This window comes from Pelecanus crispus, chromosome 2 (genome assembly GCF_030463565.1).
Source record: "Pelecanus crispus isolate bPelCri1 chromosome 2, bPelCri1.pri, whole genome shotgun sequence".
Lineage (NCBI taxonomy): Eukaryota > Metazoa > Chordata > Aves > Pelecaniformes > Pelecanidae > Pelecanus > Pelecanus crispus.
The window spans coordinates 48,789,074-48,809,253 of NC_134644.1; the positions used below are offsets into that span (position 1 = coordinate 48,789,074).

Consider the following 20,180-nt stretch of genomic DNA (forward strand, 5'->3'; position numbering starts at 1 on the left):
ATGGGAACACTTTGCCACCTCTCACTTTCAGTGAGCATCATCACCTTTTTGTATTGTTAGACCATTTTATTTCTTTGAGTAGCTCAGCTCATATATATAACCTTATAGTTTGCATGTTCAGACAGTCCATTCTTTTGTAATTTGTAAAAGGAGCTGTCTGTATCTAATGATTTTTAATCGATCTGAGGTCACTGGTTGAGAATTTTGAAAGGGTCTATTTATTAAGTTACTGCTTAATGCTTTTTAGTTATTAAATAACTAAATGTATTAGCTAATGTCAAAGCTGTAAATGTGAAGGCGTAATCAAATGCAATTGAGGTTCAAGCCTGGCGATGTTGCAAAATTTATGCATCAAAATGCTGCTCTGTTTGCAAAAGACTACAAAATTAGAGTGCAGCATGCTTGAGTCTGATGTAAGCAAGCCAAAAGCCAATATTTACAATCAAGAAATGTGCATGTCAGCTTTGTGTCTTTCCTTGGTGACTCACAAAAAAAAAAACAACTTGAAAAAAAATTGTGTGGTATGTAGTAATTTTTGGTTTATTTCGTAATACTTGTTCTTAAGGGCTGTCCACCTTAACTGAAATAGCTACAAATTTACTTTGTGCATGTTTGACCTGAGATCCAAATAGTTTTCTAAGCGTTTATTTAAAATCTTTTTAGGAATTAATTAAAATCAACCAATAAGATTGATATCTGTGTATGGTCTAAAGTGGATGTTGAAAAGTCTAACATCCAGCTTCTTAAAAAGGAAAAATAGATGTGAATGCTAACAGTATGGAATTTATGGAAAACTAAATTCCATGTGCTCAAATTTCAAGTCACAGAGAAGACCAGACACAAAAAAATGCTGAAAAATAATACTTCCTTCTAAGCTGGAATCTTTCTTAATTAGCTGTAAAACTTCAATCTGTTACTAATATTCTACACAACTAGTAAAATTGAAATGTCCTGAGTAGCTTGACACTACTGCTGACAAGGGAAAAGGACATTATTTATAGAGTGAGCACAGCAATTGTCTGCATGAATTTAGTCAGAGAAGCCAGCAGCAAGCCATTAAAACTCAGTTTCTTCACAATTTCAGAGGGTTTTTTTAATTGCATATTCTATCTTGAAGTAAGTAGCACCAACTTTGTTTACCAGAACACACTTCAAGTCTTCTCTGGAATTAATGATTTCACTCTACTAAAAACACAGCTCACTGATGCTTCAACTTGATCGCTAACAAGAGTACAGTTGGCTTGTGATAATATTTTTATCCTCTAGTTTTATATGAATCCAGTTCAATTCTTTACATTCCTCAAATTTTCACTACTTCTTCATTGTCCTTTTAACAGGTTGCAGTATTTTACAGAGCTAGTCCCCGACATAAATTGAAAATTATAAAGGTATGTCTTACTAGAGGCTCAAATGCTGGACTGTTGCTATGGGTACTGTTTGTGGTGCCTTTACTTAAATTATAACATGCTACAGTATGTCAAGATGAAACAAGAAATGCATTTGGTTTGAAAGTGAAGGGTATTTGAAAATACTACCTAGAAAAATGTGCAGTGACCACAAGGGACAGGCAGCTGCTGGTAGGCAACATCATGCTTTCTTCTAACTAGGGAGCTGGGGGTTGATTGAGATTTTGTCACACTGCAGTTGAATTGACTAGGAACTTGGAAGAACCATATTTCTGATACTTCTCAGAACAGGATAAAAGGGCATGAATTTCAAGCTGTCTCTGAGGTAATGCTTCCATTCAGAAGTTAACAAAAGAAGGTAGCGAAGAGGGACATACTCAATGTAATAATTGGAATAATTGGAAAAGCAACAATAAGGAGAAGGAAATCAAACATTGAGACAGTTGGAATATATTGAGAATTATAAGAGGGTGATAATGTTAAAATGTAAATACAGTATCTTTCTCTAGAGTTTTTTACTTTCTCTTAAAGGAAGATTTTATATATTCTAGCTTTAAAATTTAGGATATCTAAATATACGAACTGAAGTTTAACCTAAAATATTGTATAAAAATTCATTAAAGTACTGCATTTTTTTTTATTTCACAGCAGAATTAGAGGAAATTGGGGGTGGGTTGGGAGGGGGGTGATGGCACCAACCTTGTATATAGAATAATTTTATAGGATGGCTTATTTCAACCCCTGGTCTAAGGACTCTTCCCTTTCTTTTCTTTAGTCCCTGCAAAATAATGGTGCAGTAGTAGCTATGACAGGAGATGGAGTGAATGATGCTGTTGCTCTGAAGGCTGCAGATATTGGTGTAGCAATGGGACAAACTGGAACAGATGTTTGTAAAGAGGCAGCAGATATGATCCTCGTGGATGATGATTTTCAGACAATAATGTAGGTGGTGTTTATATACATACCTTGTGCTATATAGTTTTAATGAAATGTTGCCTGGGTTAGAAACAAAAGAAATTCCCTGAACTTGTAAGTGTAGCAGCTGTTAATGAGTTCTCAGCAAAGTCAGAGTAATCATCTTTATGGTGATTACCTGTATTATGCTCTTAAGAAAGAGTTGGGAAGATAATAGTACAAGGGGCAACTAAGCATTTCTGTGTTTTTATGTATGTTAATAATATAAGAATGTATTTACATATTTAGACCTACTTTGGTCTTGTATATGGATCAGATGTAAGGTAACAAAGGAGATTGTGCATGTATGTGCTATAAAAACTAACCTGTATTTCTGCTTCTCCAAGTAGAATTATGGTAGTAGTATATTTGGAAACATAACTGAAGCAAAATTGTGAGTTAGTGAGCTGCCAGTAGGATTCATCTTCATTTAATTTCTTCAGAAGCATAAATCTTATGTAAGAATGAGAGAACGCGTGCCTTTCAAGATTTAAAAATTTTACACGGTGCTGTGTTTTAACTCTTTAAATGTGATGGTGTTTCAGAAAGGAAAGGAGTATAAGCTATTTAAACATCGCAGGTGAAGTAAGTTACCAACTTCTGGTAACCAGCTGTTTGTTACTTGTTCATTTTTTTTGTTTGGTGTACTTCAAAGAGAGCATAGCTAAACTTATCTTATTTTGAATTTAATCCATCTGACTTTTGAAAGTAGTGGTTGTTGGCAGAGCTGGACTGCTGTCTAGTGAGATAGCCTTCATTTAGAAATTATGCATCAATTTCAGAACACTTCAGTTTGTCTGAAAGTATTACACTTAACCCTTGGGAAGAAGTGAAATGTAGAAGTACAATATAAGAAAATCTACCTAGGTAGCAGTATGTCAGAGGATGATCTGAGAGCAAAATGGTTTCCATACTAATTCGGCCAACAGCAATGTACTGTTGTGCAAAAACAAAAGAGAGAAAGAAATCACTTTAAGATATTCGGAAGATTACATAGGAAGGACATCTGTGGTAAGTACTTAACTTCACTTGGGCTTGATGAGGCTTTTGCTGGAATGCTTTAGCCAGTTTTGCTCACTTGATCGGGGAAGTTCTCAGTAGGAGAGTGAAAAGAGTGGTGTACGCTAAAGGGAAGAAAAAAATGTTCGAGCTTCCATAGTTTTACATCCTTCCCCCAATCCCTTTAATCTTTTTGTCTTAAAAGTTGCACAAGGAATGCTGATAACTGTTGTTCTTGGCTATTGGGGGAATGGAAGAAAGAAATTTGGTTTATTTGCAGCAGAGTAGACTTGATTTAGGTATTAGAAAACACTTTCTCACTGCTGTAATTGCAATAATGTGATAGGCAAGTTGTGACACATGCTAGAGGTTGAGAAGATAGTCTATACATACTTCATTCTGGTGCAGTAAGAATACACAGTGTTCTAAAGTCGCACTATATATCTGTGGTTTTGTAAAAGTCTTTTGGTTTTTGTGGGTTTTTTTAATTATCTAGCTTCACTCAGAAGGTGTCATCAAGGATGATGGTGAATCTTGAACAAGGAGATTTTACTATTGACATTTCAGTATGAAAGTTAAGCAGCTGGAAAAATAACTGTTGGGATTAATCTCATAGTCAGGTTGAACAATGCTAAAGTTCTAAGAACCTCAGCTCTGTTTCTTGACAATTGTATTGCTGCTTAAAGTAATAGCTTTTTTGGTTTGTTTTAAGCTTTTTTTGGCAGTAGTCTCATTTGTCTACTGATGTAATGTTTGTTTTTAATTGCAGGTCTGCAATTGAAGAGGGTAAAGGAATTTATAATAACATAAAAAATTTTGTTAGATTTCAACTGAGCACGTAAGTTTGGAAAGTTGACGATATTGGAAGGTTCTAACTACACTGTGAATGAATCAAAGCATCATGAAGCAGATGCTGCGTAAATTCATGGGAACATTGTAAATTTCACATAGGATGCTGATCGGCTATGCTTTTGAATTTTCAGCATTTTGTATTTGGTGCACCAGAAAATGGTGCAGTAACCAGACATCTAACTTTGTCACAATTCTTCCTGTTAAGATGTGAAAAGTCAGTAACTGAGAGGATGGAGAGAAAGAGCATAGCTACCTTTGGGTCCTTGTTTAAAGGAGAAGTTTAGTAGTCATTCCCTCCTTAACCAGAACATGTATATCAAGTGGAGGAAACCAGGGGAATGGGAGATTAGTTTCTCTGTAACCCATATACTGGTTTGTGGAATGAGTTAGCTCTGTGAAGCTGACTTCCTTTTCTTGCATATAGGGATCCCCATGCTAACCATATCACGTGTACATAAGACAAGAAAAGTTCATTAAGCCTTAGTTTCAAAGAAAATGGGAGCTTATCTTACTGAATCTGGATTCAGGAACATGGTTTTCCTCTTCACCATGTTGTTCATGTACTCTTTTCAAAGCCTTCATGGCATTTCAGAGTGGTTGAATAAAGTTGCAGAAGTTAGAAAAAACAAGCACACACAAAACCCAAACCCAAAACCCACAAAACCCACCAAAAAAACCCCCAAAAGGAAAAAAAAAAAATATCCCCACCAGAAATGCCCGACACAACAAGACTCAGAAAACACCAGCCTCTTAAAACTTGCATAAAAATTGTAAGTAGTATCATACACTTTCAATCTTGACTAGTGTCCTGCATTGGTAGAAGACTAGAAACCTGCTTCTGAAAAATAACTAAGTGTAGATATTCTAGGAAATTGTGCTTGCCTGCTAGCCTTGGGAATGGTAGCCTCAGGTTTTTGATGAATGAGTTACCCTTTTCTTTTTCCTGGTCCCTCTTTGCAGGGAGAGCATAACAGGGTTCAGTATAGTGCTAAATTCAGAATTATTATAAGCCTTGCTCTCTTCTTGTTGGTTATGAAACCACTTAATCTTGCACTGAAAGCGATTAGTTTAGACAGGTTTCTAATACCAAGCTTGCAACCAGCTAATTTGTTTTCAGTCTTTTGCCTAGCCTTCTCATCTTGCTAATAATGAGGGGTGATGTAGGTATTTTTAGGGAGCTTGGGTAGTACCTTGCCTTGACTGATTAGTCCAGCTAGTGACAGGTGCACAGACTGGTTGTGTTTACATCAAAAGTGTAAAAGCAGTTTGTTTTTCAAAGCCATGTTTAGAAGTTCTGCTTCTGGCACAATGAAAGTATAGGACCCAGTTCCCCAGTAAAAAAATCAATTAGCTGAAGGTGAGTGATAACTGAAATACTATCTTAGCTTGGGAAGCTTTTAAGACGCAAGTTTGCTGTCTTTTTATTGCCAAAACAATGCTGTTCTTAAGATGGACTGTGTCAAGATGAGTATTCTAAATTAATTCATGCTCTACCTTTAAGGTTAGGCTTGTATCAGTCGTGATTCACACTGTCAAAATCTGTACCTACTCTTAAACAGTTGAAGTGTTGATTACAAAGCAGTTATCAGTGGATCTTCAGAAATGTTCCATTCTGAGAGTTATAAAAATGGATTCTTTCAACAGGAGTATAGCAGCACTGACTTTAATCTCACTGGCTACATTAATGAACTTTCCTAATCCTCTCAATGCCATGCAGATCTTATGGATCAATATTATTATGGATGGACCTCCAGCTCAAAGGTAATTACTTTAAATTCCATTAGAGGAAGTAGTACTTTTATTTCAGCAAGGAAAATGGTTGCTCATAAAGGAACTGTGAACTATTAAGCTTCAGTGAAATGTTTCTGAAAGAGCAAATGTTTTATTTGAATTACAATGTTTGCAGTATAGTTCTATGTTCATTCATTTTGGTTTGCTTTAGTATCTAATGATAATTACAGGGCCAGCATAGATACCTGAAGGTCCACAGATATGCCTATGAAACTTGCATGCAGGATTTTGGCTTTCCTCTGGGTTCTTCCTCTGACCCTCTTTACTGCAGATAGATGGTGGAAGGGAGAGGTGGAAGGGAACTAGCAGTAAATTCCTTAGCTAGGTTAATCATGGTAATGGAAATGGGGAACATAACTAATACTGCAGCTTCCTTTAAAATTAACATCTGGTAATTTTAATACTGTATGATATCATGTATTTATGGACTCGCAAACTGCAGTATTAGAATATTGCCTGTCACTAATGCATATAATTCAGTTTTCTGAAAGTGAAAAATATGGTGCTTATTTGAATGAGATGACTCTTAGGCTGTAGAGAGAAGATTAAAATCTTTTTCAACTCGGAAAATCTAGTCCTTAAGTTAGAAGCAGTGAATTATTTTTATGATGATAAAAATCAAAGATGTTCTTTTAATTGTAAGTCTTGGGGTGGAGCCTGTGGATAAAGATGTTATTCAGAAGCCTCCAAGAAATGTGAAGGACAGCATTCTGACCAAAAACCTGATTGTTAAAATACTGGTTTCATCAATAATTATTGTGTGTGGAACACTGTTCGTCTTCTGGAGAGAGGTATGACAAAAGTACAAAATTTAAAGCAATAACAAACAAATGTAAAAAGTCCTTTTTATACCAGCAGTTGGCATTCATAATTTGTATGAACCTAGTTGCAAGTTTTGTCCATGCTTATTTAATAATCTATTCAGCTAGCAGATTAGAGAGGACGATTTTTTAAGTAGTTTTTGAAATGAGGAATACAGTTTTATTCCCCAATCTCTGTTTTAATACAGACTTTTCCAGGTCCCAAATCTACTTGGGAAACCTCGGCCCATAGAAAGTAATTGTACAAATCTTCTAGCCAGACTATTATGAAACAGCTATTTGACTTTCTTTTCCCAGTGGAGAAAAACGTTGCTTGAACTTTTGGTTGTGCATCATAGAATTCTTGTTAATCCACGTGCTTGCATAAATGTTTGTCAAGATGTTTCATTTAATTACAGCTTGGAATTATAAATTGTTGTAAGCTACAGGTGCGTAATTTTTGCTGTATGGTTTATTAAATCACCTTGGGGCAAACAAGTTGCTTTTGCTTTCATTGACTAGCTGGTAGAACTTGAATTATTGTAATAACTTTGTTTAGTTGTGGAGGGTTTAAAGCATGCTAAAGCCATTTCATTTTCTTTTGTTGCCAGTTAAGAGACAATGTAATAACGCCTCGAGATACAACCATGACTTTCACCTGTTTTGTATTTTTTGATATGTTCAATGCTTTGAGTTCTAGATCTCAGGTAAGTGATTCGTGTTGTCCATTTATACAATATTTACAAAAAAAGCAGAATTTTCTTTGAGGGAGGCTCTTGCTGTGTTTGTTTCAAATGTTTACCTGCAGATTTAATTCACATCTGTTGTTAAGCTTCAGAGTTTCACATATTTACTAGGTAGGATTTCTTAAATTACAGATAAGTATTAGTTTCCTTAATTTGTTTATGTGACGCAGAGCTGGTAGTAATGCTTCTGTCCTAATAGGAGCAAGGAAACTTTAATAAAAGCTGAAGTGTGATGGTCCTTCGTATTGGTGTGTACGCTTGGTTGTGGTGTCCCCCCGCCCCCCCCCCACCCCCCCCAAATTCTGTCAGTTCAGCATCATTGCCAGAAACTGAAACTTCTTGAAGGCCTTAACTTTTTATTTTGTAACCCTAAACCCATGATCCAAGGAAAATTTCTTGAACTATTCTTTCTGTCTACATTTTTGTTTTAAGGAAACAAATTTGAAATTTTGTGCTAGTTGTATACTAGCAATGTGCTTTTTTCTCCATTACTACTTTTACTCTAATTTGCAGTCTATTTTCTGATGTGAATTGTCAGGGTCAACAAAAAACCCCACTTCCTTCTAGTGTTGAGGGCACCTTTTAATGCACTGTACTTGCAGAAAAGTGAGCTTAATATACAAGTTGTTGACTATGAAGGCAAGATTTGTACTCTGTTTACTGAGAGCAAATGCAATTAGCCTGTTCAAGAACTTGTTCTGGATTATCCAAAAGGTCAACAATAATTGTTTACATTTTTCTAAAAGTCTGGATGAAAAGAAGTTGTAGTTACAAATTATTTTCTTGTCTAGATAATTAAGATTACATGTACAGTGTAATGTGTTTATTTTACAGACAAAATCTGTGTTTGAGATTGGACTTTGCAGTAACAAAATGTTCTGCTATGCTGTCCTTGGATCTATAATGGGGCAGTTACTGGTCATTTACTTTCCTCCACTTCAGAAGGTTTTCCAAACAGAGAGCCTGAGTGTCTTGGGTAAGAACAGTTCCCTTTTCAAAACTGCATGTTAAGGATTAATTTGTAAATGCATTAGCTGATGGTTGGATAAGAGCACTTCTGGCTCTTTGCATACAACAGGAATACAAATCCTGCTGACTTTTTTTTTGGAAAAAAAAAAATTGATTCAGGCAAAAATGAAGCATAGAGTTTACTGAAGTTTTTCAAGCACTGTTATTCTTGCTATTTAGCAAGTTTTTTCTCTAAATGTAAACACCATGTTTAGAAATCTTGATCCTTGATTTAAATGATCAACTGCATTGTTGTAGCATAAATAGGCATGAGGATTTTAAGAAGCTATAGATATGTAATGCTGTTGGCCTCATTAAGATGTTTATTACTGCAGTGGTTTTCTGGAGTTAAAGATAAATGGTTGTCATGAAATACATGTTTTTACATAATTCTTTTTATTGTAGTGTCATTTCTGATAATACTGATATTTTTTCAGTATGAAGTTAATTATGTTGCTTAGTGTTCTTTGTTTTCATAGGTGTTAGTAAAAATAGGGTTATGAAATACTTTAAAAGTTTGAAATATCATGCCTGTACTTATGATTTGTGCATGAACCATGCAAGTTAATCTTCTGGTCCTGCAAAAATTGATTCTTGCTTCGTTTCTCCTGAATTTACCCAATGACTGGGAGACAATTTGAAAGTCTTGTAAGTCTTGTTCTTTTGTAAGTCTGCCCTCAGCCATAAATACAAATTTAAAAAAGGCTAATTATCTCTTTCCAGATTTGCTGTTTCTTCTGGGACTCACTTCCTCTGTGTGCATAGTGACAGAGATCATAAAGAAGTTCGAAAGAAGAAAGGAAAAGATCCAGAAACGTGGAAGTTCTTCTTCGTCAACTTCATCTTTTCTTGATGTATGATGCATATTGCATTCTTTTGTTTGCAAACTTAGGGACTGCTGTCTAAAGATGTAAGAGAAAGCAAAACAATATTTGGAGGATAAAGAAATCCTGAGGGCTTTTGACAAGTCCTTTGTTTCACTGGCTAATGATGAACGTTCATATTTCAAGACTGTTTAGAATTAACTTCCAGCTGTGGGAGTAACAAATGAAATTATGCAACTTTGGTAACATTTTTCCTCAAACATAAATTTACTTTTCAGATTGAATGGGATTTTGTGTGTGTGGGATTTAATTTAAAGAAAGATCTAAGCCCAAGTCCCATTTTCTGCACTTAAAAGATATAACTGTGTAAAATCCTTCTCTTAGATATAAATATTTTAGTTTGTTTTTATTTAAAACATTGTACTATTTTACTTTTACGGTGGTGGGACTTTGCTACTAATACAAGGATAAAAAAATATTTCAGAGGCATTCCACTGGGTTTAGAGACTGTCACAAGAGTGCCATATTCTAGCTACTGTATTTATTTACTTTATCCTGCAATGTGTAAGCGGCTCAAGTACCTTGTGCTACAGTTTTTTTTGTATCCCGAGGTTTTTTTTTGCACAGGATGTGACCGCTGTCGGATCACTGTTTTTCTTTTCTTTTTCTGTGATTGAAAAGCCTATACTGCAATTTGAAGTAAATGTTTGCTTTTCTTAAAAGTGTGTTGTCTCTTTGTTTTAAAAGAAACTGGCATTTACACCAGACTAGTATGCTTATTTTGGTATAATTTTAGGTACAAGCTTTGTTTCATGTCTTGTTCCATATTTACTTCCACTTATAACTGTTAGATCACTTGAGTGATTGTAAGACAGTACTGTTATTGAAATGATTTGTAGTGTATTGAATTAGAAAATGAATGCACTAATCCTCACTCTAATGGCAAAACCCCACACCCTTCTTTCAAAGAAGCTTGGTTTTCCTTCCTATTCCTTCTTCCACCCTGATCATAAAAATAAACTTTTTACTGGTAGTCTAACTTAAAATTTTAACCTACAGAATGACTTCTTGTGGCTAGAAAAGCATTGTAGTAGATTTGTGTCTTGATCTGTTAAAAGTATTTGTAATATATGACAATGTCTGAATACTCTAATATTCACTAATTGGAAATGGTGTTCCTCAAAATAGACTTGCAGCTGTTGTCATCAATGTCTTCTCATCAGAGTAGGACTCCTCATCCCTTGAGGAAATGCAAGGAACAATCACCTAGGGAATCTCGAAAAGAGGATGCCTAGGATCTCTAGGGGGAGTTGAGAGACATAATGGTGTCTCCTGCTTGAAAGCATGTGGATACAGATCTCTTCACGCTAGCCTGAAAGTGTAGCATTGGTATTGGTTCTGGGCCATGCTGTCACGATGGTCATCCTGTCTATTAATGAGGAATTGTTGTAAACTGGCACTGGGATATTCCTGCACTTACCTTTGTGGCTTGCCCCACATGTCATGTGCAAAATCTGGGGAGTTTGTGGGAAACGAGGCCGTTCGGAAAGTGCTGTATTAATTTATCTGCTAAGAGGTTATTTTAATAATTGTTGTCTTTTTTTTTTTTCCTCTGGAGATTCCCAGACTGGGTCAGGAAGTGGGGCTGGCAGACAGGACATGAGTGCATCACTGAGTCTGCTTTACACATGCAATTCATCCATTGTTCTGGCTGACCCCGGGCCTGCTCAATATGCACTTATTACCTGGACTACCAGTGTGCTGGAGATCTAATTGTGTAAAGGCAAAGAGTGCAGCATATGGCCCTTGTCTTTTCCTGCAGGATGTTATGTGAACCACTGGGCTGGTAGGGCCTGAACAAGATGCCCTCTTACAGAAATGCTCTCATGTCTTCATGCAAAAGTTTCTTATTTCCAGCAGTTCTGCCTTTCAGAAGTTGAACAGATTTGTCAGTGTTCCTCCTGTTGAACTATTACCATCTTTGGCAAGTGGGGCTGTAGTTGTTCAGTATTGTTGCGTGTTCAGTATTTCAATACATTTTCAGAACACTTATTAATAAAATCCTTAGTACAGCTAGTAGAAACTGACAATGCATGCTGATGAATCTCTTGAATGAACTTGGGTGTTCAAAAAGTACAGCAACTATACCTTTCACATATTAAGTCTTAACTTGTTGTTGATATTCTTCCATGGGATTTGACTGCTTTGTGCTCTGCACTTGGAGTCCCAGAAATCCAGCTAAGTACAGAAGTGCAGATGAATGCCAATTTGTCATCTGAGCTTGGAAGTGTTACTGCCTAGTCTTTAAACAAGTTTTATGAAGTACCCCTTTCCCAGCACAAGTCTCACTTTCTGAATAGGTATGCCAGTCTAGACAAGAAATAAAATTTCAGTCTCTTAAGAACAATTTTGCCTTCTTGCAGGGTGAACTTAATTGAATGCAATTCACTTTAAATAGGCCAAACTAAGTTTTGCTGTCTTCCAATGGAAGATGAAACAATAACGAGTAATTAATCTAGCTCAATCTCATTTTTTATAAAAAATGCTTGGACTGAATTCCATTGCCATTTTTTTTTGGCTCTGCTCTTGATCATTACCACCGAACACCCAAGTTTGAGAGATTTTTCTCCAGAGCAACTGAATCAATAGTGGTATCTTACCAGAAAAATCAAGAGGCATTTCATGTGGGGTAAAAATAGACAGCAACCAACAAATTTAGTTGCTCTTAGTAAAGCATGGAATAAAGAACTTTTCAGTTTTAGTAAGTAAAAGCACTTTTTTATTTTTCCTACAAAGAAGATTGAAAACCTATAATGACTCAAAAAGGAAAACTGGAACACTCCATTTAAATTCTGCATAGTAACCCTAGAATCAGTAATTATTTTCTTCAGTGTACAGGATTGGTGTTTGCAATGAGGTGTATTTAATTTTATCAGCAACAAAGAACAGCTGAATTCTGCATTGAGAACACATTTCCAGTAGAGTAATTCTTAATCATTGAGTCAGCACTCCAAAGGTATTCTCAAAATGCCATGTGATCATAGCAGCATTTTTAGCCAAAAGTGGAATATTTGAGTTTATCCCTGTCTTCTGAACTAATTGAAGATGCTGCTGCTCAGCAAGTCTCAAGAACTTATGTTCTCCAGCAGTTTTCCAATATGGGATTCAGAGTACATTAAGATCTCTCTTCTCACAGCACTAATAAAGTGGAATCAAACATGCTTCTATTTTTATATTTAAGATTTATTTTAAAGGTGACTATTTCTGATTATTAAAAACCAAAAGGAACTACAAACTTTACAGTAAACATGTGGGATCATAACGGATCAGAGGATGATTTGGATGATTAAGGACTTAAGTTTTAATTACCAAAACTAAGAACTTTAAATTTAACCCCTTTCAACTTAAAGTCACCTGATAGAAATGTGACTTTGCAGGCTGCTGCAAATTGAAGTCTATTTAGAAGTGGTTGTAAAGTTCTAGTAACTTGCTATATGGTTGAGCATAGGTGCCATCTGCTGGTAGTTTAATAAGTAGCAGTTTTGTACTGGAAGACTCAAAAATAGTCTCATTAATTTAATAGATGTTATAAATCTATTCTCTCATTGAATATATTATGGCAGTATCAAGACTCAGCTGTATGATATTAGAGATCCTTCCTGTAAGTCACAAGATCTAGTGAGTTACTTCCATGTGGATAGCTGTCAGATACAGAATGTAACCAGGGCTGAAAACTGAGCGTATGATGATGCAGGAATCAAGCTTGAATTCTGGTAAGTAATGGGCAAAACTTTAATGATGAAAGCTGGAAATCGTTATTTTGGTTTCACATGGGGAAGACAATAGGAAAAACAATAGTTCTGTACAAAAAGCACTTATGTAAATTGACTAATTTTGCTAGAAAGTTACCTAATACAAAAAACTGCAAAATACTGATGATGCAGGATTTTTTTTAGATACAAACTTTTTTAGTATTACCATGTTGATAGTAAGGGTTTGTCAAGTAACTTAGTGTACCTTGGGGCACGTACTTTTACAGCCATTAGAGAAAGGAGGTTAACTTGAATGACAACAGTTTGTTAATGGCAGAAGAGCTCAAAAAATTACTCTGAATTAGCAAACCTGCTGAAAGTTGCTACCATGTAATAGCTTTGTGTATGCATGTAAGCATTTAACTCTTGCATACCAAACTGGGGGGGGGGGGGGGGGGGGGGGGAAGAGAGGCTAAAGTTTCTCCCTCAGTATAGTTCAGCACCTATAATACTGCAAGCACAACTTAGTTGTCACCAAGTAAAGCTAGCTCTCCCCAGAAGTACAAATGCTCTACCTGCAAAGACTGATGCTACAATATTTTTAAACTTGTCAATTTCCATTTTAATCTGATCTGTAAGATCGTAATGACTGTGTTCTTCAAAAACAAATTGAAAAAACCTGATTTTCTGGAATTTAGAAGTGTTCAGGGAGATAGAGGTATAGCCAACTATAGGAAAAGAATTCCTCTAAAATAGTCCAGCTCTGAAATGCTGAATAATTTTGCTGTCATTTTCAAGTAGACAGATACCTTTTAAAGAAAAACAAAACACCACAACTTATATAAAGCACCTCTTTTATAAGAGTGTTAGTTACAAAAGTAGTATATAAAAAAAGTTCCCTGAAATAAGAATTGTTGAGTAAAAATTGCATCCAGAACTTGTGTGAAAACAGCTGAGCAAATTCCAATAGTCACATATTTTAATACAATTTCTTCCATCTGCATGGCATTAAAAGTTATTTCAGGAATAACACTTTCAGTCATCCACTCCAAGTGATGCAAACCTATTAACATTGCATAAATGCTGATTTTCTGGTATAGCACACCTGATGGCCTTTTTTTTCTTACTAGATGCTTTCTTTTTGCAGGACTCAGATTTGGTCTTGGTCATCTTCTGAAAGAAGTCTGGAGGTACAGTTGACTCCACCATATTTAACAAAACCTGATAAAGCAGAGTCATCTTTGGAGATGAACTAAACAGATTTTCCACTGAAGGTGTTGATTTAAGCTCTTGATACAGTCTGTGCACAAGGGTTCCATTGTAAAGCCTGCTCGAAGGAGAGAATCATCATTTAGAATTGCACCTCAGCAGGACACATACAGAAAAACATGCTGCTTAGTGAAACAAACATATTTTAAGTACATACAGGATCCAACAGTGGGCTCCTAAGGGATAGCTATTCTACTCAGTATTTTTCTCCATATTAATGTCTTTAAAGGAGGGAGTTCAAATGTAGTAAAATTGGTCAAAGGAGTTTGACACAGAAAATAAAACAACATGTGAACATGTTTCATGAGGGGCTTGTGTGGAAAGCAGATCTCTGAAACATCCTTACCAAGTTAGGTCTGGCTCGGAGAGAGGAGTGCAAAGTAGCTGGTTGAGATACAATCCCATTTGAAGACAGCACTGCCACTGGCAAAAACTGTGTGCAGCATCTAAATCAAAGTCTTTATTTTGTAATTTCTTTTCCTTCCATTTTAGAAATTCGTTATATGCAATACTGTCATCTTCAGCACATACAACTGTGGGATCTGGTTATACAAAAAAATGACGTGCAGTTAAATGTTCTGCTGTGAACAGTATGAAAGGTGTCTGCAATGTATAGAGTCTTCAAACCTCCAGTTCTATTTCAGGAAGCATTGGTAATGTTTTCAAGTGTCTCAAACTGAATTTTAAGACCTAAAATTGAGTACAAATTCAAGTATCAATATCCATGAGAATCTGAAATTGCAAAGTCAGGAATTCTGTTTGTTAGGTAATTTGCTATGCTGTTCTGTGAGTGGATCAATTCCAAACAAGATTTCCATCTTGTTCCCACCCACTTGGGAAGCAGGTGGCAACCACATCAGCCTAGTTTCTATAAACGAGAACCTAAAGAAACTGTATAACCCTGGCATATGTAATCTTTGCCATCAAATGAAGGACTCCTAGAGGAAATGCCACCATAACTCTTATAGGTTTAAGTATTATTAGAAACACTTTCTGGGATAATTTAGTACTTTCAAATTGTCTCAATGCACAGTGCCTGTGCAACTCAGCATTTTTAAGTACAGATGATTTTAGAAAATCTCAAGAGGAGAAAAAAACCCTATCAGAATGCATCACTAGCAGTTACTCTCTTTTGATGCATAGGTATGTTAGGCTTTTTTTTTGTAACTTTTATATCTAAATTGATCTTTTAGTCTGAAAGAAAGCATTTATAAGTGCAAATCAGTGTTTTACAAGATGGCAAAGCACTGTTTTACCCTATATAAAACGTTAAATTGATGGCTAGCACTGCTTCTCTGCTCTGGATCAATGCAAAGAATGTGACACTTCAGGATGTAAATCCTGAGTAAATCAATGCTAATTCATCTGAATTTGGACAACTCGCCATAAGTGAGGAAAAATGAATTATAGTATAGATTTTCATAGTAGCGGAACATCTAAAATTGTATTCTTTGGAGACATACCTGGATCATTTGTTATTCTGTGCAGTTCTCCAGATACCATCATTAGAAGTAAAGCCTTTAATTGATGCAACTTAACTTTTGGTTCTGAGTAACATATCCAGTAACATGTTACAGCAACAGGGAGTTGTAAGTGACTGGGGATAGATTCTAGGAAACTCATTTTCACTCCTAGAGTCTCCAGCAAAAGCATCTGACGGCATGACATGGGCACCTGAAAATAAATTAAAAAATTGGAGTAGAAAAATAAAGGTAAGAGACTTTATTTGCTGTGAGCAATTTCCAAAAGGCAAATAAGCTTGTGTTTAAACTAGCTAGTACTTCATGTGTGTTTGCAATAAAAAAATTATGCAAGTTTCATAGATATTCTCAACAAGAAATATTTTTAAATACTGCTTAAGCTTTAAAAACTACACAGTTAGGTGTTAGGTAGAAGGATAGAAGTAATTTTTTTACAGTTGCCTGAGATTAGATTTTAAGAGGTTTCATTCTTCTTCAAATCAGGTGACTGAATTTGAACTCCTGTGTAAAAGTTGACTTGCTTGGAAAAATCTTGTAACCATGAAGCATTAAAATTACTTTGGTATGATAAATATATATGTATTAAAAAAATCCTTCATTTTGTGCCTCTTAGAAGTTAGCCTTGCTTTGCAGATGTAATGGTGATGTCTGTTCTTGTATGTTGAAAACACACTTACCTGTAATCACAATGAAATCCTGAGTGTGAACTTTGCATTTTCTACCTGTAACATATCAATCCCTAGCACGTTCCCTCTTTGTTCTGCTACTTAACTTCTAAAAAGTGGTGTTACAAACTTTGTCTATAACTTCATGCATGCAGAAGAATCGCAGGAGGCTGTTCAATTGTAATTCAAGTGCTTTGTGAACCTTGACGAGGATGGCTTTGCCTATTCTTAGGTAGACATCCCCACAGTAGAAGACAAACTGAAATCAGTTTTGCCTAGAGCACTTTAAATGTAGAATAACTTTTCTTCTAACCTTTGGTTGAATTGGTAATTCCCATATATTAGTAAGGAATACTAACACACTGTTACAATAGCGGAAGCTCAAATTCATTAAACAAACAGCATACATACCAAGACGAAATTAAGGTGTCACTAATATTTCTCAAAATCCCAAAACATGATTTTTCAAACTCAAGTGTTTGCATATTGGTCAGTTAAAAGGCCTGTAACAATAACCTGTGTAAAATAACCTGTATGTAGGCCTTTTGATCCATAGCTATCTGTAGCATTTAATGATTGTAGTAGTGATAGACTTGGTTCTTGTAAGAAATAGCCACCAGCAAGTGATAAAAACATACAGCACAGCCCAGAGAGAGATGTGTTAACAGTTGACCTGAATGCCAGAATGGATAGAGCACATGGCTTAAATATGCAGTATTAAAAGACACAGATTGTATTTCCAGATGTTTCAGAAATTACTGCATACAAAACCTCAGTTATGCAACTTTGGGAATGGGACATTACTTTCCATTCACAACAAATTGAAGTCTTAATCATTAGAATTTAAATACACAAAATTGCTAATGGTGACTGGAACTAACCTAGCACAACTTTCCTTTGATTACAAGCTGTTTTTTCGGGTGCAGGTCTGTATGGCAAGCAGCAGGGGTCCGTGTTAGCAGGACACATACTTAGGGCAGGTAAAATTGCTGGGCAACTGCAAGATTCATACATGACATAATGGTGATTTTTAGTTTAAAAAAAAAAGCATGGGTCAGACTTTGTTTCAGAACATTGCTCTGAAACATCTACCGCTTGATCAAATATAATTTAAGTTTTGTAGTGTTAAACTGCACTTTTCTAAATTTCATGAAACTGAGTTCCTTCCTATCATTATAAAAGTATTAGTGTAACAGAATACGTAGGATGAAAGAAGGGCTTAGAATGAAAATATAGGCAATACTACATATACACACAACTAACTTTTCATGTACTCTTTCCATGTAATTTGTCTTGGTACACTTGGCGGGGGGGTGGAGGGCAGGAAGGGAAGAAGATAAAGGCAATCTGTAGCTTCTCAAGGACTTGGAGCCCTGTTAGGTACCTCTGCAGTAAGTAGTTATTTACTGAGGTGGCTCGGTTTAGGCAGCACATTTAGTGACCAGTTGGCAAACACGAGTCTCAACTATTCTTTGTCGCTCGTGGAACACCGTTAACCGTGATCTGTTGTGACAATCGTTTACCTCCATTAACTTGTCCAAAGGAAAATGACCATCACAAAAATCTGTGGGTAGGCTTGCTGCTTGAACAAATGTTTTTTTAAGTGTCTTTTGGAGTCTGTCAAATTCACATACAACTGGCAGCTCGTTGGTCTGCTTACTTGGAGAAGCAGCTTCAGTATTTTGAGATACTTTCAGAAGCAGTCCATAGATAACTTGTCGAATGGGCAAAGCTGTGCTATGCGCGCTAGGTCTCTGCATGTTCTCCACCTGAACATGGAGGAAGGTACTTCTTAGTATCAGGGCATCGCTGATGAATGGGGCCAGCTTACCTTTTGCCAAAGCATCGAGTACCCACCGGGGCAAGCCTGCTTTCCTGGCTGCCTCACATTCGTACTTCCCATTCTGAAAAAAGTCCTCGAGATTCACGTCAGACGGAGTATAATCCTCCATTGAAGTGCACAGAAGCTCCCTTATTTCTTCTCTCTGGTGCTTCTGGAGGTGTTTGAGCACGTTGTCGACAGCCTCGCTGGGCTCAGCAAACTGCGCCAGCCAGTTCAGAAGCCCCTGAAGGCGGACGTGCTTCCCCTGCTTCCCCGCCGCGCACCCCCGCGGCAAGCGCACCTTGCTGAAGAACACCTCGAGAGCTGCCAGGTCAGCGTAGTCGTTCCCGTTCATGACGGCAAAGAGCGGGAGCAGGCTTCTGTTCGGGTGATGGAAGTGCCTGCAGAACTTCTCCGCGGAGAAGCAGCGGGCGGGGACGTAGCAGCCCTGCGCCCCTTCTCCCGCGCACACGCTCTGCCACTGGAAGTGGCTCAGCGGGCAGTAGCCGGCTGCCAGGTCGAAGACGTAGAAGTCGCTGTCGAGGGAGAGGACGGGGCAGCCCCAGCGGTTGGCCAGCCCGGCGATCTCCCGGTCGGCCTCGGCGAAGCACTGCACGAAGGGCACGCCGAGCCGGCCCAGCGCCTGCACGAAGGCTTCGCGGGTCAGCAGCGGCAGCAGGCAGCCGCCCTCGCCGCGGGAGAGGCCGTGGGCCGCCCGCAGGCGCTCGGCGGCGCGGCCCCGCAGCGTGGGCAGCTTCCTGTCGTCGGCGCCGCGCCCGCCGTCCAGCACCACGAACGGGGCGACGCGGCAGGCCCGCAGGCTGCCGAAAAAGTCGCTCACGGCTGCCGCGAAGGAGCCGTAGTCGCCGCCGCGGCGGAAGTCCGCGGCGGAGGCGAAGCACAGCCGGTGGTAGAGACTGCTCCCGTCGATGACCAGCTTGGTGTCCCTCACCCGCAGCTCGGTGAAGAACGCGCCGCGCTCCTCCACGAAGCCCGTCAGCCCCAGGACGCCCATGGCGGCGGCCACCCCTTTCCTCCCCCGGCAATGGCGCCACGCCGCCGGAAGGAGCGCGAGGAGTGACAGGCGGAGTCCTCCAATCGGAGCGCCGCTTCCTCTTCCCGCCCACTGGCTCTGCGTACGCCTGCGCGGCGTCTCCTAGCGACGGCGCCGCAAACACGGGCCCGGCGGAGCGGCTGGGGCGGGCCGCCTCCCCGCGCAGCCCGCTTTGGCTCCCGAGGCCTGGCGAGGTAGGAGGCTGTGGCCGCTCCCTCTTTTGCCTCAGGCCATCCCGAGGGGAGCCGGAGGACCCTGAGGGACGGTGGTCTCCGCCGTCTGGAGGGGCAGAAAGCGGTGGGGAGGTCGCGCAGCTGCCGGCGAGCCCGGCGGGGTCCCGGGGAGCTCCGCCATCCCCGGAGGGGCGAGGGAGGGGGAGCGGATGGAGGCGTGCTGCCCTCGCCTTTCTGCGTGAGGGTGGCTGGGCGGGGAAGCGGGGACGCTGCATACCTGTCTGTGTGTGCCCCCAGGCCCTCGGAGCGTGAATTCGGAGTTTTACATAGCCTCTTAACAAGGTAATAATATCGCTGAGGTTATCCTAGCGGATCTCGGCTTCCTGAATGTGCGTCAGGAATTAGCCTCTTTTAATAGTCGAGTGCATTTGCATTAATTAATTAGCCGCTTTGATAGCCGAGTGCATTTGACCTTGTTTTACCATCAACTGCGAGCTCCTTTGGTACCGACACTACTAATAAAATCTTTCTTAGTTATTCTTTCTCTGGGACCAGTAAAAAACTGAGCCAACTGAGGTGATGTT

At 38.5% G+C, this 20,180-nt stretch overlaps 2 protein-coding genes across 4 annotated transcripts in view; one reads left to right on the forward strand and one right to left on the reverse strand.

Annotated features, from left to right (window-relative positions):
• ATP2C1 (ATPase secretory pathway Ca2+ transporting 1) overlaps positions 1–14,785 on the forward strand; it is a 54,220-nt gene extending 39,435 nt beyond the window's left edge. For 2 of the 3 annotated variants that reach the window (XM_075706083.1, XM_009488162.2), the window contains 8 exons: positions 1,338–1,388; positions 2,182–2,348; positions 4,129–4,197; positions 5,856–5,972; positions 6,646–6,793; positions 7,414–7,509; positions 8,383–8,524; positions 9,280–10,060. In XM_075706083.1, the coding sequence (XP_075562198.1) occupies positions 1,338–1,388; positions 2,182–2,348; positions 4,129–4,197; positions 5,856–5,972; positions 6,646–6,793; positions 7,414–7,509; positions 8,383–8,524; positions 9,280–9,416 (927 nt within the window). In that variant the 3' untranslated portion in view covers positions 9,417–10,060. Of the gene's footprint in view, positions 1–1,337; positions 1,389–2,181; positions 2,349–4,128; positions 4,198–5,855; positions 5,973–6,645; positions 6,794–7,413; positions 7,510–8,382; positions 8,525–9,279; positions 10,061–14,755 lie in introns of those variants that run through there. The other variant, XM_075706082.1, reaches the window with a different exon arrangement.
• Positions 13,687–19,384, reverse strand: ASTE1 (asteroid structure-specific endonuclease 1). The gene is made up of 4 exons (XM_075706084.1): positions 18,071–19,384; positions 15,865–16,075; positions 14,748–14,943; positions 13,687–14,459 (listed from the first exon to the last, which is right to left on the reverse strand). The coding sequence occupies exons 1-4, from the start codon at positions 19,382–19,384 to the stop codon at positions 14,168–14,170; spliced, it is 2,013 nt and encodes a 670-aa protein (XP_075562199.1). The 3' UTR covers positions 13,687–14,167.
• Positions 19,385–20,180: the final 796 nt, after the last annotated feature.

Bases quoted from the DNA above. Each gene is read 5' to 3' on its own strand.
- ASTE1 (XM_075706084.1), bottom strand. From the start codon at position 19,384: ATGGGCGTCCTGGGGCTGACGGGCTTCGTGGAGGAGCGCGGCGCGTTC. The intron at 14,944-15,864 runs GTATGTCTCCAA...TTGTATAACCAG, and splicing joins CAGAATAACAAATGATCCAG to ATCCCACAGTTGTATGTGCT. The intron at 14,460-14,747 runs GTAAGGATGTTT...TCCTTCGAGCAG, and splicing joins TCCGAGCCAGACCTAACTTG to GCTTTACAATGGAACCCTTG.